The sequence below is a fragment of the Microtus oregoni genome, unplaced genomic scaffold, assembly GCF_018167655.1.
Source record: "Microtus oregoni isolate MIOR12 unplaced genomic scaffold, Mior012 000032F_ref0000030, whole genome shotgun sequence".
NCBI lineage: Eukaryota > Metazoa > Chordata > Mammalia > Rodentia > Cricetidae > Microtus > Microtus oregoni.
This window is the reverse complement of record NW_024543091.1, coordinates 10,777,225-10,789,592: the sequence shown is the minus strand read 5'-3', so window position 1 is coordinate 10,789,592 and position 12,368 is coordinate 10,777,225. Positions and strand designations below refer to the sequence as shown.

At 38.1% G+C, this 12,368-nt stretch overlaps 1 protein-coding gene across 2 annotated transcripts in view; it reads right to left on the bottom strand.

Annotated features, from left to right (window-relative positions):
* The window catches only part of Fam83b (family with sequence similarity 83 member B), a 74,483-nt gene that overhangs the window by 17,009 nt on the left and 45,106 nt on the right, over positions 1 to 12,368 (bottom strand). For both annotated transcript variants that reach the window (XM_041679932.1, XM_041679931.1), the window contains one exon: positions 1,430 to 1,594. In XM_041679932.1, coding sequence (XP_041535866.1) covers positions 1,430 to 1,594 — 165 coding nt within the window. The remainder of the gene's footprint in view (positions 1 to 1,429; positions 1,595 to 12,368) is intronic.

Genomic DNA, 12,368 nt, shown 5'->3' with positions numbered 1-12,368 from the left:
AATTGAGACAGGATTTCTCTGTGTAACAGTTCTGACTGTCCTGGAATTCATTCTGTTGACCAGGTTGGTCTTGAACTCACAGAGATCCACTTGCCTTTGCCTCGAGTTTTAAAGGTGTGGGCTACTACTGCCTGGCACCGAAACAATTAATTGAAATAAACTTTTAAAACATAAAAATTCATTAAGAAAATTGCAAACATTTCCCTACAATTAAATACTCAAGAAAGAGAACCATTCCAAAATATTTTTAACACAGCTTAAATGAACATATTTTCTGTTTACATGGAATTATTTCATAAATGATACTAGATTTCACTATGAGAAATACTTTCCGACTATAATAGAATAAAAATCTTGACATAAGTCAAATGTCAATGAAGGCACTAATTCAAATGATTTGACAAAGCAACACATATCAAATTACAGGATCACTAGCCAGAGGTTTCAGAGTTGTATATGTGAGACATATTCACCAACTGTTGCTGGTGGCATCTTACTCCAGGAAGGGTGGATAGGTAGCAGGGAAGCACATATCTTAATTAAGGGAGCCATCTTAGGGTTGGCAAGAGACTTGAACCTAGAGAGGCTCCCAGGTGCCCAGGGAGATGTCCCTAGTTAGTTCCTTGGGCAGCTGAGGATAGGGAACCTGAAATGGCCCTATCCTATAGCCATACTAATGAATATCTTGCATATCACCATAGAACCTTCATCTGGCGATGGATGGAGATAGAGACAGAGACCCACACTGGAGCACCGGACTGAGCTCTCAAGGTCCCAATGAGGAGCAGAAGGCGGGAGAACATAAGCAGGGAAGTCAGGACCATGAGGGGTGCACCCACCCACGGAGACAGTGGGGCTGATCTATTGGGAGCTCACCAAGGCCAGCTGGACTGGGACTGAAAAAGCATGGGATAAAACCGGACTCTCTGAACATGGTGAACAATGAGGGCTGATGAGAAGCCAAGAACAATGGCACGGGGTTTTGATCCTACTTCATGTTCTGGCTTTGTGGGAGCCTAGCCAGTTTGGATGCTCACCTTCCTAGACGTGGATGGAGCGGGGAGGACCTTGGACTTTCCACAGGGCAGGGAACCCTGACTGCTCTTTGGACTGGAGAGGGAGAGGGAGAGGAGTGGGGGGAGGGGAGAGGAGTGGGAGAAGGGGGAGGGAAATGGGAGGCTGGGAGGAGGTGGAATTTTTTTTTCAATTAAAAAAATAAATTAAAAAAAAAAGAATACCCAGACATCCTCTCACGAAGCACATTCCAGAACAAACAGGCCTTCCAATCTTCTCCCAAACATCACTCTGTCTCCATTGTTTTGTCTTTTTCTTTTAATTTTTTTTTCGGCTAATTTATCTTAACATGACTCAAATTTGAACAGAATGAAAACAGTAAGCAAAAGTATTTGAAAAAAAATAGAATTCTTACCCTGAGACGCTGAATTTGACAACCCTGTTTTTCAGTCATAGTTAGAAAATGATTAAAATTGGACTCATCAAGTAAAATATATACAGATATGCCTCGGGTTGATGCCTCTACTATTTCTTTGAAAATATCCACATCAGTAAACATATCCATCACTATGGCAATGACCTGTTAAAGACAAAAATATGAGAGGGCTTTAGAAGACTAATAAAGTTTATGAAATTGCTTTGGTTTTAGTAGAAATCAACGAAAATAGGAAGCAATTAAGCACATCACTTAGAAATGCATAAATACGTGTGTCATTTCTAAAGTATGATAATGCATACAAATAAAAACAGAATATATGCAAATCTGTAACTTGGCAATCTTCATGTCAGTCTAGGATAATGGACATCAACACCTCAGCCATTTCCACAATGAAAGGCAAATCCAAACATGCTCTCCACAGTTGTTTATAAACCAAAGATAGCAAGGGAGTTTTAAACTTTTTCTTTGATGGCATCCAAGCAAAGGTGGGATTGGAGAAACTGTCTGAAGAATGAAGGGGTTGGAAGAATGGAAGAGAAGACTATCTAGGAAATGATGAAAGACAGGGATGAAGAACAGGGCCTTATATGTATCTGTGCCCCTGAAATTAGCTTATAGACAGAAGCAGCAAAAATTAACATCAACAACATAAATAGTCAAAGATCAATATGACTAAGAAAGAAACACCTTTAAAAACAGGCCTCTAAGCTGGAATGCATCATATTTGAAGAAAAAGAGAATGATTTAATTGGCTTAGCACTTTCAGTGCCAAGCACACTTACTGACAACTTCTAATGTGATTGGCAGTAAGATGGAAGTCCCCAACCTTGTAAAACTTGGATTAGCCTGCAGAAAGGCATTTTGGAGGGACATGGAGCAGCAGATAAAAGGAATCAGGGCTTCCTGACACTGAGGAGTGGTGTGACAGTCTCAGCACAGAAATACCAGTGACAGGGTCTGCATGAAACAAAGTGCAGCTCTCTCCCTATGGACAGCACAGCTTGAGGGAGAATCATGGGAGAGCAAAACCATTTTTTTTTACTCCTATACAACATTTAGGCACAATACTGGATCATTCTTAAGTTATATAAGATGGTCTTATATATTCTCGTGATCACCTGTAAAAGGCAGTGCAATCAGGCTTGGGGGAAGCAGACTTTCTCTGGCTCCTCCCATTGCTTTCCTATGTATGGACTGTTGTGGTGGGGGGGAGAGGAAGAGAAAAGCAGGAGAAAACGATGTCATTTGCTGTCTTGAGAATATTCTTCATGATCTCAAGTATGTGATGTCTTCAATTCACATCCATGAGTGTTAACTTATAGTACTGTGGTTAATAAATATTAATGAAAGAAAGATTTAAAAGATAATTCATATTTTATAAAACAAATTCTAAAATATATTTCTGACATGGTCTGGCAGTACTTTTTGACTAGAAAACAGTTTAAATAAAGAAACATTACTATCCAAAATATTCTTTTTAACCAATATATATGAAGTCATTTTAATTTACCAGGAACTCTCATATAACAAGTTATTTTAGACTTTGAAAATGGACAAAAGCCCAATTCATAGGGTTTTGTTTGGAAAAGTAATTGAAATCACTCAGTCAGTGAATGATTCGATCATACCAAGAGTAGAACAAATACCAGTCTTTCTTGTGTGACAGATAAGAGACGAAGTCAAGACCTAGATACTAGATTATACATCTTCAGCAAGCTTATCTGTGGCCGGCCAAGTCTGGCTTTTTCCCAGACATCTGTTTTCTGTCCCCTAACTCAGTGTCTGGAAATTATATGAGCTCTACAAAGCTCCAGAAGGCTACATAGCATGAGGGGGATTAGTCTTGGTCCAGAACATTGACCAGAAGTGATGTATATTCAGCTTGACCTGAACATACTGCATGCTCACCGTGCTCTAGAAAATGACCACAATGACTACATTTAAGCAAAGAAGAAGTAAAGAAATATCATATCTAGGTTTGATATGAAATACAATACAAATTCTGAAAAGAGAATACCGCTCATTGTAGCCTACTGGGAATATACAAAATGAAAGTACCTATTCTACAAATTTATCTGTGAGAAGAATTGTAAAACCCTCTTTATGAATGAGATCATGATGTTAATCTTTATAACTGTCCCAAGACAAAGTCAGTTATCTCAGCTACTGCTCTATTGCCATGAACAGACATGATGAACAAGGCAACTCTTATGAAAGAGAGCACTTAATTGGGGGCATGCTTAATGTTTTGGAAGGTTAGTTCATGTAATCATGGCAGGAAGCAGGCAGGCATAGCACTGGAGCAGTAACTGTGAGTTTTACATCCTGATTCACAGGCAGCAGGCATCGAAAAAGCCAGACTGGGCCTGTCCCAGGCTTTTGAAGATTCTATCACTCTCAGTGACTTACCTCTTCCAACAAGGACACGCCTACTCTTTTCCAAGAGCCACATCTCCCAATGCTTCTCCAGTAGTTTCCCTAACCAGGCAGCAAGCATTCAAACATATCATCGTATGAGGGCCTTTTGCATTCAAACCACCACACACGCATAGTGCAAATCAGTGAATTTTGTTTTTAAATGGAAAGTCTGTAGTATGTTGGAAAGAAAAGTGTCCACTGTGATGCTGAAGACAAATGCCTGCATTTCTTTTGAGTCTTATTTGGTTTCCTCTATGCAACCAGCTAGCAAGATATCTTCATAGGGCCTATTTGCCTAATAAGTCTGGGTGAATGATCTGCAGTCACTTTGTTGCTACCAGCACTCTCAAAGGGCTTCATTTCAAGGAATTCTGACTTCCTGGTAGTCATCTAAAGTGAGACAGGAAGATTTAACTTTTTCTGGCAGAAGAAATAAAATATATTGTAAAGATAAAAAGGTTAATGCGATTTTATAAAAAGTATTTAGAATAAAATTAAACACAACTAAAAATTATTAATAATTGTGTAATGGAAATCAAGGAAAATGATGACTTAAGAGATATATATTTCTAATTCTGCAAAAACCTGTCAAAATTATGAGCTAATAGGTTAAAAAAAACAAAACAAAAGGAAGCTGATATGGGGAGCAAATGTCTCTGGCCCTTATTCTTGAACAGCTTAAGTAAGAACTAATAGCTTGTAACTGTATATCAACTACTTCGATTTGTCATAAATTAAATGGAAAGTCATTGAAATGACTCTCGCTACAATAAATCAACTAGGCTAGAAAAGATTTTACATGCATTAAGTTCTAAAATTCTAAGCTGCAGTAACTCTTTTCTACTCTTGATAGTGATATCTGAAGTAGTGTAAACAGGGCTTCTCCCCTGAACGCTAACAGATAGCATCACTCTCACATACTGAAAGGAAAAATTAAATTATCCTAGAGATTTCAGGAGTTTATTATTCAAAATTGATTTACATAAAAATAACCAAACTTCATGTCTACATTCCAAATGATCTCGAGTATGTAAAGAAAGGTATTTCATTTTTCTTTGATAACTTAACAAGATACATTGTACATGATTTACAAAAGTCTAAACCATCGCTAATTGGCAAAAGAGAGAAAAATCTAGTATAGAATATATAATACAAATTAACAGAAGAAGTGAAGGGAAAGAAAGCACTAACTGATACATATGTATGGCAACTCAGAGGAGACTTGGAGTAAGGATAATCCACATTACTTGCATAATATAGGATCCAAAATGGCTAGTGCAAACATGAAATTTTTGCTTTTACCTTTTTTTTAACTTAAGCGAACACAGGATCTATACAAGTAAGCAAGCTAACTTTTGAAAATAACTTCAATGGGTACTTGAAAATGAATTATGAGGGAAGAGAGAAGAAAGCATTAATGAAATTGCAAAGGACCCATAGTCCTTTCTTTGATTTCAAAAATTCAAGCATTTCACATGTTCTAATTTCTTCATACTTTTTCCAAATTAACTTTTCCTGAAACTTGAAGTAGCAAGTATACTTAGCATGGGTTCCCAAACCAACTGTGTCAGAGGTCTTAGACAAAGCAGGGAATGGAGGGGGAAAAAAAACCTCAAGACCCTTCACATCTATTTTCTATCAAGATAATCTAGCTTGTGTGATCATATAGCCCGCCTTACAAAACCTCACAGGGAACACTGTGGAAAGGCAAAGGCTAGAGAGACAGAAATGGAGAGGAAGAAGCACCTCAGCAGATTCTGACCTACCAAAAATCAACCAATTAAAATGCCTCCAGCTGGGTGCAAGCCAGCTCTAGGAGCACAAAAGGAACACTCTAGAAATAGAGTTCTCTAACCAGTCACAAAATCCAAGTCAAATTGGATAGAAGTCTTAAATATAAGGCCTCAAAATATAATACTTGCTGAAGAAAGCATGCCAGAAATAAGTCAGAAGCATAGAATGAACAAGAGATTTTGGACAACACCCCAAACTACAAATCAGCTTTGAATAGTACATTTTTTAGATACTAAATATAACTTGGTTCTCCTATTTAATGTGGGAAAATGAAGTTCTTCAAATATAGACAAAGGGAACTGAATTACTAAAACACTAGCAAAAATAAAAAAAACTTCACAAAACATTTGTGAACAAAGGAAATCAAAATGGAGAAATAATATAAAAAATGGAAGAATGTATTTGCTAACTACATGCCTGAGAAGCGAATGACATCCAGAACATGTAGAAAACTTCAAATTTCAAGAGCAGAAAGACAAATAGCATGACCTAGAAGTAGGCAACAGAATAAAACATCATTTACCAGAAAGTAACACAAATATTTAAGAAGTAAAAAAGAGTTAATAGGTATAAATACCAATAAGTTATAAGTACAAAATAGTTAATAAGTACAAAATAGTTAATAAGTACAAAAACTGCTTAACATTACTAATGGTCAAAAAATGTATATTAAAACTATAATGAGATATTTTTTTCACAGCAATAAAATTATTATTACAAAAATATTAACCATAATAAGTGGTAATAAAAATATAAAGGAAAAATAAGGAGGAAAAGTATATGAATACTCTTGGTGGCAAAGTAATCAAAATAGCTGTTTTAAAAAACAGTGTGTACCAAAAGGACTAAATTATAGAACTATCAAGGACTCCCAGGTGAGTGGGGATCTAGAACACTTGGTAGAAGACAGAAGCAAAGGGCAGATGAACGAATCCTCATCCATACTGGATTGCCTACCTGACTGGAACCCACAAGTGGCAACAGCTGAGGAAGCAGAGAGCAAACTTTATCTAAGCAAAAATAAGGTGCCCAGGTACATAGGACCACAATATTAGATGGGGCAGTGGAAATAGGGGGCAGATTGGAGTTGACTTTGGGTAGAGTATCCAGGTGTGCAGAGCCAAGGTGACATATGCAAGGATTGCCCAGAGTTGTGCTGACCCATGGACATGACTCACAGTTGCTGATTCTGCAGAACTTGCTGACTCTGAGGAGGAGACTAATGTTGGACCTGAAAAGCCTAAATATCAGTTCTCAACATTTCAGGCCAGCATACCCTAGATCTCCTCTCAACATTGCAAACCCCTATAACCCCTATACAAATAAAAAATAAAATAAAATGGGTAATTTGAATTAAAAAGAAGATGAAAGTGAGGAAGAAGAAGGCTTGGAAGATATTGATGAAGAAGGAGATGAAGGTGAAGAAGATGAAGATGATGATGAAGGGGAAGAAGGAGAGGAGGATGAAGGCGAGGATGACTAGCAGAGAAGACTGATGGATTCCGACTCTCTTTTTTATTTTCTTTTTATGAAATTTCTCCAGTCCCTGGGAGCAAGTTGCAGTGATTTCCCTCCCGTCCCCAATCCCTCTTGTGCTCAGTCGCCCTGTTTCTGAGGTCTCGCTTCTCAATACCATGGTTCTCAACTTATTTTGGGGGAAATGTCTTGAGCAAAATACAATGGGAAAAGAAAGAAAAAAAAAGTGAGGAAGAAGGTGAACATCCAAACAGGCTAGGCTCCCACAAAGCCAGAACATGAAGTAGGATCAAAACCCCGTGCTTCTCATCAGCCCTCATTGTTCACCATGTTCAGAGAGTCCAGTTTTATCCCATGCTTTTTCAGTCCCAGTCCAGCTGGCCTTGGTGAGCTCCCAATAGATCAGCCCCACTGTCTCAGTGGGTGGGTGCACCCTTCATGGTCCTGACTTCCTTACTCATGTTCTCCCTCCTTCTGCTCCTCATTGGGACCTTGGGAGCTCAGTCCAGTGCTCCAGTGTGGGTCTCTGTCTCTATCTCCATCCATCACCAGATGAAGGTTCTATGGTGATATGCAAGATATTCGTCAGTATTGCTATAGGATAGGGTCATTTCAGGTTCCCTATCCTCAGCTGCCCAAGGAACTAACTGGGGACATCGCCTTGGGCTCCTGGGAGCCACTCTAGGTTCAAGTCTCTTGCCAAACCTAAAGTGGCTCCCTTAACTAAGATTTGTGTTTCCATGCTCCCCTATCCAACTTTCCTTTATCCCAATCATCCTTTTTCCCCAAGTTCCCCCCATCCTCCCCTTCTTACTTTTCTCTCCCCATCTCCTCTTACCCGCATCCCACCCCACCCCCAAGATCCCAATTTTTTCCCCGGCAATTTTGTCTACTTCCCATAGCCAGGAGGAGAACTATATGTTTTTCTTTGGGTTCACCTTCTTATTTAGTTTCTTTAGGATCACCAATTATATTATAGACTCCGTGTCCTTTATTTATGGCTAGAAACCAATTATGAGTGAGTACAGCTCATGTTCATCTTTTTGGGTCTGGGTTACCTCGCTCAGTATAGTGTTTTCTATTTCCATCCATTTGCATGCAAAATTTGAGAAGTCATTGTTTTTTACCGCAGCGTAGTACTCTAATGTGTATATATTCCACACTTTCTTCATCCATTCTTCCATTGAAGGGCATCTAGGTTGTTTCCAGGTTCTGGCTATTACAAATAATACTGCTATGAACATAGTTGAACAAATGCTTTTGTCATATGATAGGGCATCTCTGGGTATATTTCCAAGAGTGGTATTGTTGGGTCCAGGGGTAGGTTGATCCCGAATTTCCTGAGAAACCGCCGCACTGATTTCCAAAGTGGACGGAGAGGGGAGGACCTTGGACTTTCCACAGGGCAGGGAACCCTGACTGCTCTTTGGACTGGAGAGGGAGGGGGAGAGGAGTGGGGGGAGGGGGAGAAGGGTGGGAGGAGGTGGGAGGAGGGGGAGAAGGGTGGGAGGAGGGGGAGGGAAATGGGAGGCTGGGAGGAGGCGGAAACTTTTTTTTTCTTTTTCTCAATAAAAAAATTAAAAAAAAAAGTGAGGAAGAAGAAGAAGAAGAAAAGAAAAAAAAAAACTACAGCTAACACTAATGCCAGAGACAAAAGTCCCAGTGTAGAAACAAACACAACACAAAAAGCAAAGCAACACCTACCCTCCAAAATTCACCAATCTTGTAGGAGCAGACTCAAAAGACAGTGACTTGAAAGAACCCTCAAAGTGTACAAAAGAACAATAAAAAGTATGTTTGATCAACACAAAGACATCATGAAGTACTCCAAGAGAACAAAAACAAACAAATGAATGACATAAGGAAGTCAATTCAGGAGGCGAAAGTTGGTTTCAGTAAGGGAGAACTGTGGAAGAAAAGTCAGGCTGTAATGATATGGGAAATGGAAATTTTCATGAAAAGCCTCACCAAAAGAACACATCATGTGGAGAACAAAAGTACGAAGGCTTGATGAGAAGAAAGAGGAAATGGGTCATTCATTCAATGGGAAAATTTTAAAGAATATGAGGTGAATGCAGGAGAAATTAGACCCTATGTGAAAGGGTCTTTGAATTATGGGAACAGAAGAATTGCATGGGAAATGCATGGAATTTTCAACAAAACTGTAGACTGCTTCCCAAAGGCATGGCCATCCAGCTTCAAAATGCATGCCCATTCTTCACAAGATTCCACCTCACTTACTGTTGGGACCCAGTGCATCACAAAGCAAAATTACAACCAGAACCAAAGATAGGAAAGTAGAGCTGTGAGATGTCAGTGGGTAAAAGTGCTTGTCATCAAGCCAAAGGGCCTGCATCCAGTCCCCAGACTCACAGAACTAATTTGTGAAAGCTGTCCTCCGCCTCCATACATGCACTGCGGAACATGCATGGATACACACAGACACACACACACACAAAAATAAATAAGTAAATAAATCTTTTTTTAAAAAAATTGCAGAAAGATGTGGTTGAGATCTGGGGATTTGGGGGATGAGTAGGAAAAAAATGAGAGAGGTCAAAGATTGAGTGTGACCAGAATGTGTATAAAATTGCCAAACATTAAATCAATAAAACTTTTGTTAAAATGTAGAACTACCACATTATCTAAGAACCCCTCTATCCTATCCCCCTACAAAGCATACAGCCATAGGAAATTAAATCAGCTTCTCAGGCATCTATATTTCCGTGTTTATTGCAGCATGATTTACAACAGCCAAGAAGTGGGAACAAATTAAATGTTTCCCTAACTGATAAATGGAGAAATAAAATGTGGTACATACATATGGTGGAATACTATTTAGCCATAAAATGATGGAATTCTAAGAAATGCCCACCATAAACTCAGACACTTGGTCCCAAGGTGGTGGCACTGTCTTGGGGAAGTTATAGGGAGATATAGCCTTGCTAGAGAAAGTGTGTCACTAGGGATGGACCTTGAAATTCCAGAGTCTTGACAACCTGTATGCTTCCTATGAGTGGACCAAAAGGTGACGTCTTAGCTTACTACTCCAGGTGCCATCTCTCATTCCTCCACTGTCATTCAAGACTTCCCTTTGGAAACAAGGAGGCAATATTGTCTTCCTTAGATACTTTGCTTTGGGCTATGGGTTACAGCAGCAGCAACAACAACAACTAAGCAGTTAACACATGAAGAATCTAATAGAGTCAGCATCACCGAAATGGGTGGCTATGGAGGTGCCTTAGCCAAGGTAATACAGAGGGAGGAAGGGATAGAGAAAGCTAGCAGTGGGTACTACGCTGTGTTTAGACTGGAGTGGGGATTGCTAATATGCTATTGCATGGTAGGGTGACTACAGATATTATTATATGCTTTATATTCTCAAGAGCAAGGGACTTTTAATACCTTCATACTAGTGAAGCAATACATGTTAAGTAAATTGAATTTGATATTGCAATATATACATCACATAGACCTCCATTAAGATGCACAAGTTTGTGACTATCTACACTGGTTAAAATGAGTAACTTTAAGAAATAAAATGTAAGGATTGTTGCTAAGTAACTACAGATCTAAAGCTGTCTTTTAAGTGGTGTTACACTGAAGAATGAGGACCATATTTTGTCAAAGCCTAGGCACGCATAAAACATAAGGGGAAAGTTGAGTTTGTTTGCACACTCCAAAGAAATCACCGATGTTACCAGGAAATCATGACACACTGATGGCTCTTCAAAGCCCATGCCCATTACTGTATTTTAATATCTCAAGGCGTACAGATGGCAGAGGTAAAAGATGTTCTGTAGCAACACCCTATCACAGAGTTGAAGAACCCAGTATCATATTTGCATATCACATTGTAAGCTTTGCTTTTAATTTTATTATTAAATTTGTCAAACCTTCAGAAAAACTGAAATGACAAATCTATAATCTATTACAAGTATTTTAATATTATATTTTATTTAATTTTGTAGATAAATAGCATGATCTGGGATCAAAATTTAGAGTAAAAATGACCATAGTCATCAACCATATTTTTCAATGACGCTTGAAGAGAAGGCATTGAGTAGCTATATAAGGCAATGTGCTAAAACAGTTCATTTTTTAGAGACTAGAATCCATTTATTAAAATTAATAAACTTTTTTTACTTAATTACTTGTTACTTAATTGTACCAATAATATTTTAAAAGGAAACTTATTAAGGAGAAAATGAATATATTGTAATGATATCATTTTAAATCATTAAATTGAACAAAAAACCTATTCAAATTGTGATCAATGAGGGAAGAATACAACAAATATTTAAAATTTAATTAATCATGTATATAAACATGGCACTTAAATGAGAAACAAAATCAATTTAAATTTAAATGGGAATAAGTTATGAAAAAATATTCAAAAGCAGAAAGTTTAAAAAATCATTTTAGAGTTTGTGAAAACTTTCTGTATAAAATCTTTATGTTGGATTAAATAATAATTCATCTAGTAAACTGGATTATAGTTCCTCAGATATACCCAGCTTTTGAGAGAAGTATACACGACAAATATCAAATGTTGATAATTTTGTTGAGATGCAGAGTGTGTGTGTGTGTGTGTGTATATACATATACATACATATATCATGTCTTTTCTAGGGGAATAGTTATGCAAGGCATTAATTCACAAAACTATAAAGAAACATGCCATTTTTATAATAAAATTTTAAGCAAACTAGAACAATTTACATGCACTTAATTTTCTCTGTATTTTGTCTGATTCATCTATTATCTCTATTATCTGTTCTTCACAGCATCAGCTTTCTTAAATTACATGCAGCTGGAACTTGAGAGTTTGGCTCTGGTGGTCAGGGAAGGTTGTCTACAAAGTTAGGAAGTAAGGGGGATAGTTTTCAGGAGATCGTCAAGTTAAACTGGAAAAGTTTTTCCACGCTACATAGACTGCTACTACGCCACCAGCGGTTGGAGTTTCTTAAGTCCTTGAATATCTAAGGACAGACACTCTTTACAGAGGAGCACTACACAGGCACAGAGCACAAGGATGCTTGCAGCTGAACGGTGCACATCTTGTAGTCTGTTACAGCTTCTATTCTCTGGTCATCGAGATTATAATTAAAATCTCACTGTCCAATTCTCAATTTTTTTCACAATACATGGGAAGTAGAAAGTAGAAAAAGACAAAATCTCCTGAGTAGATTGGGAACATGGGGACTTGCCTTGGGGGAGATCTGGA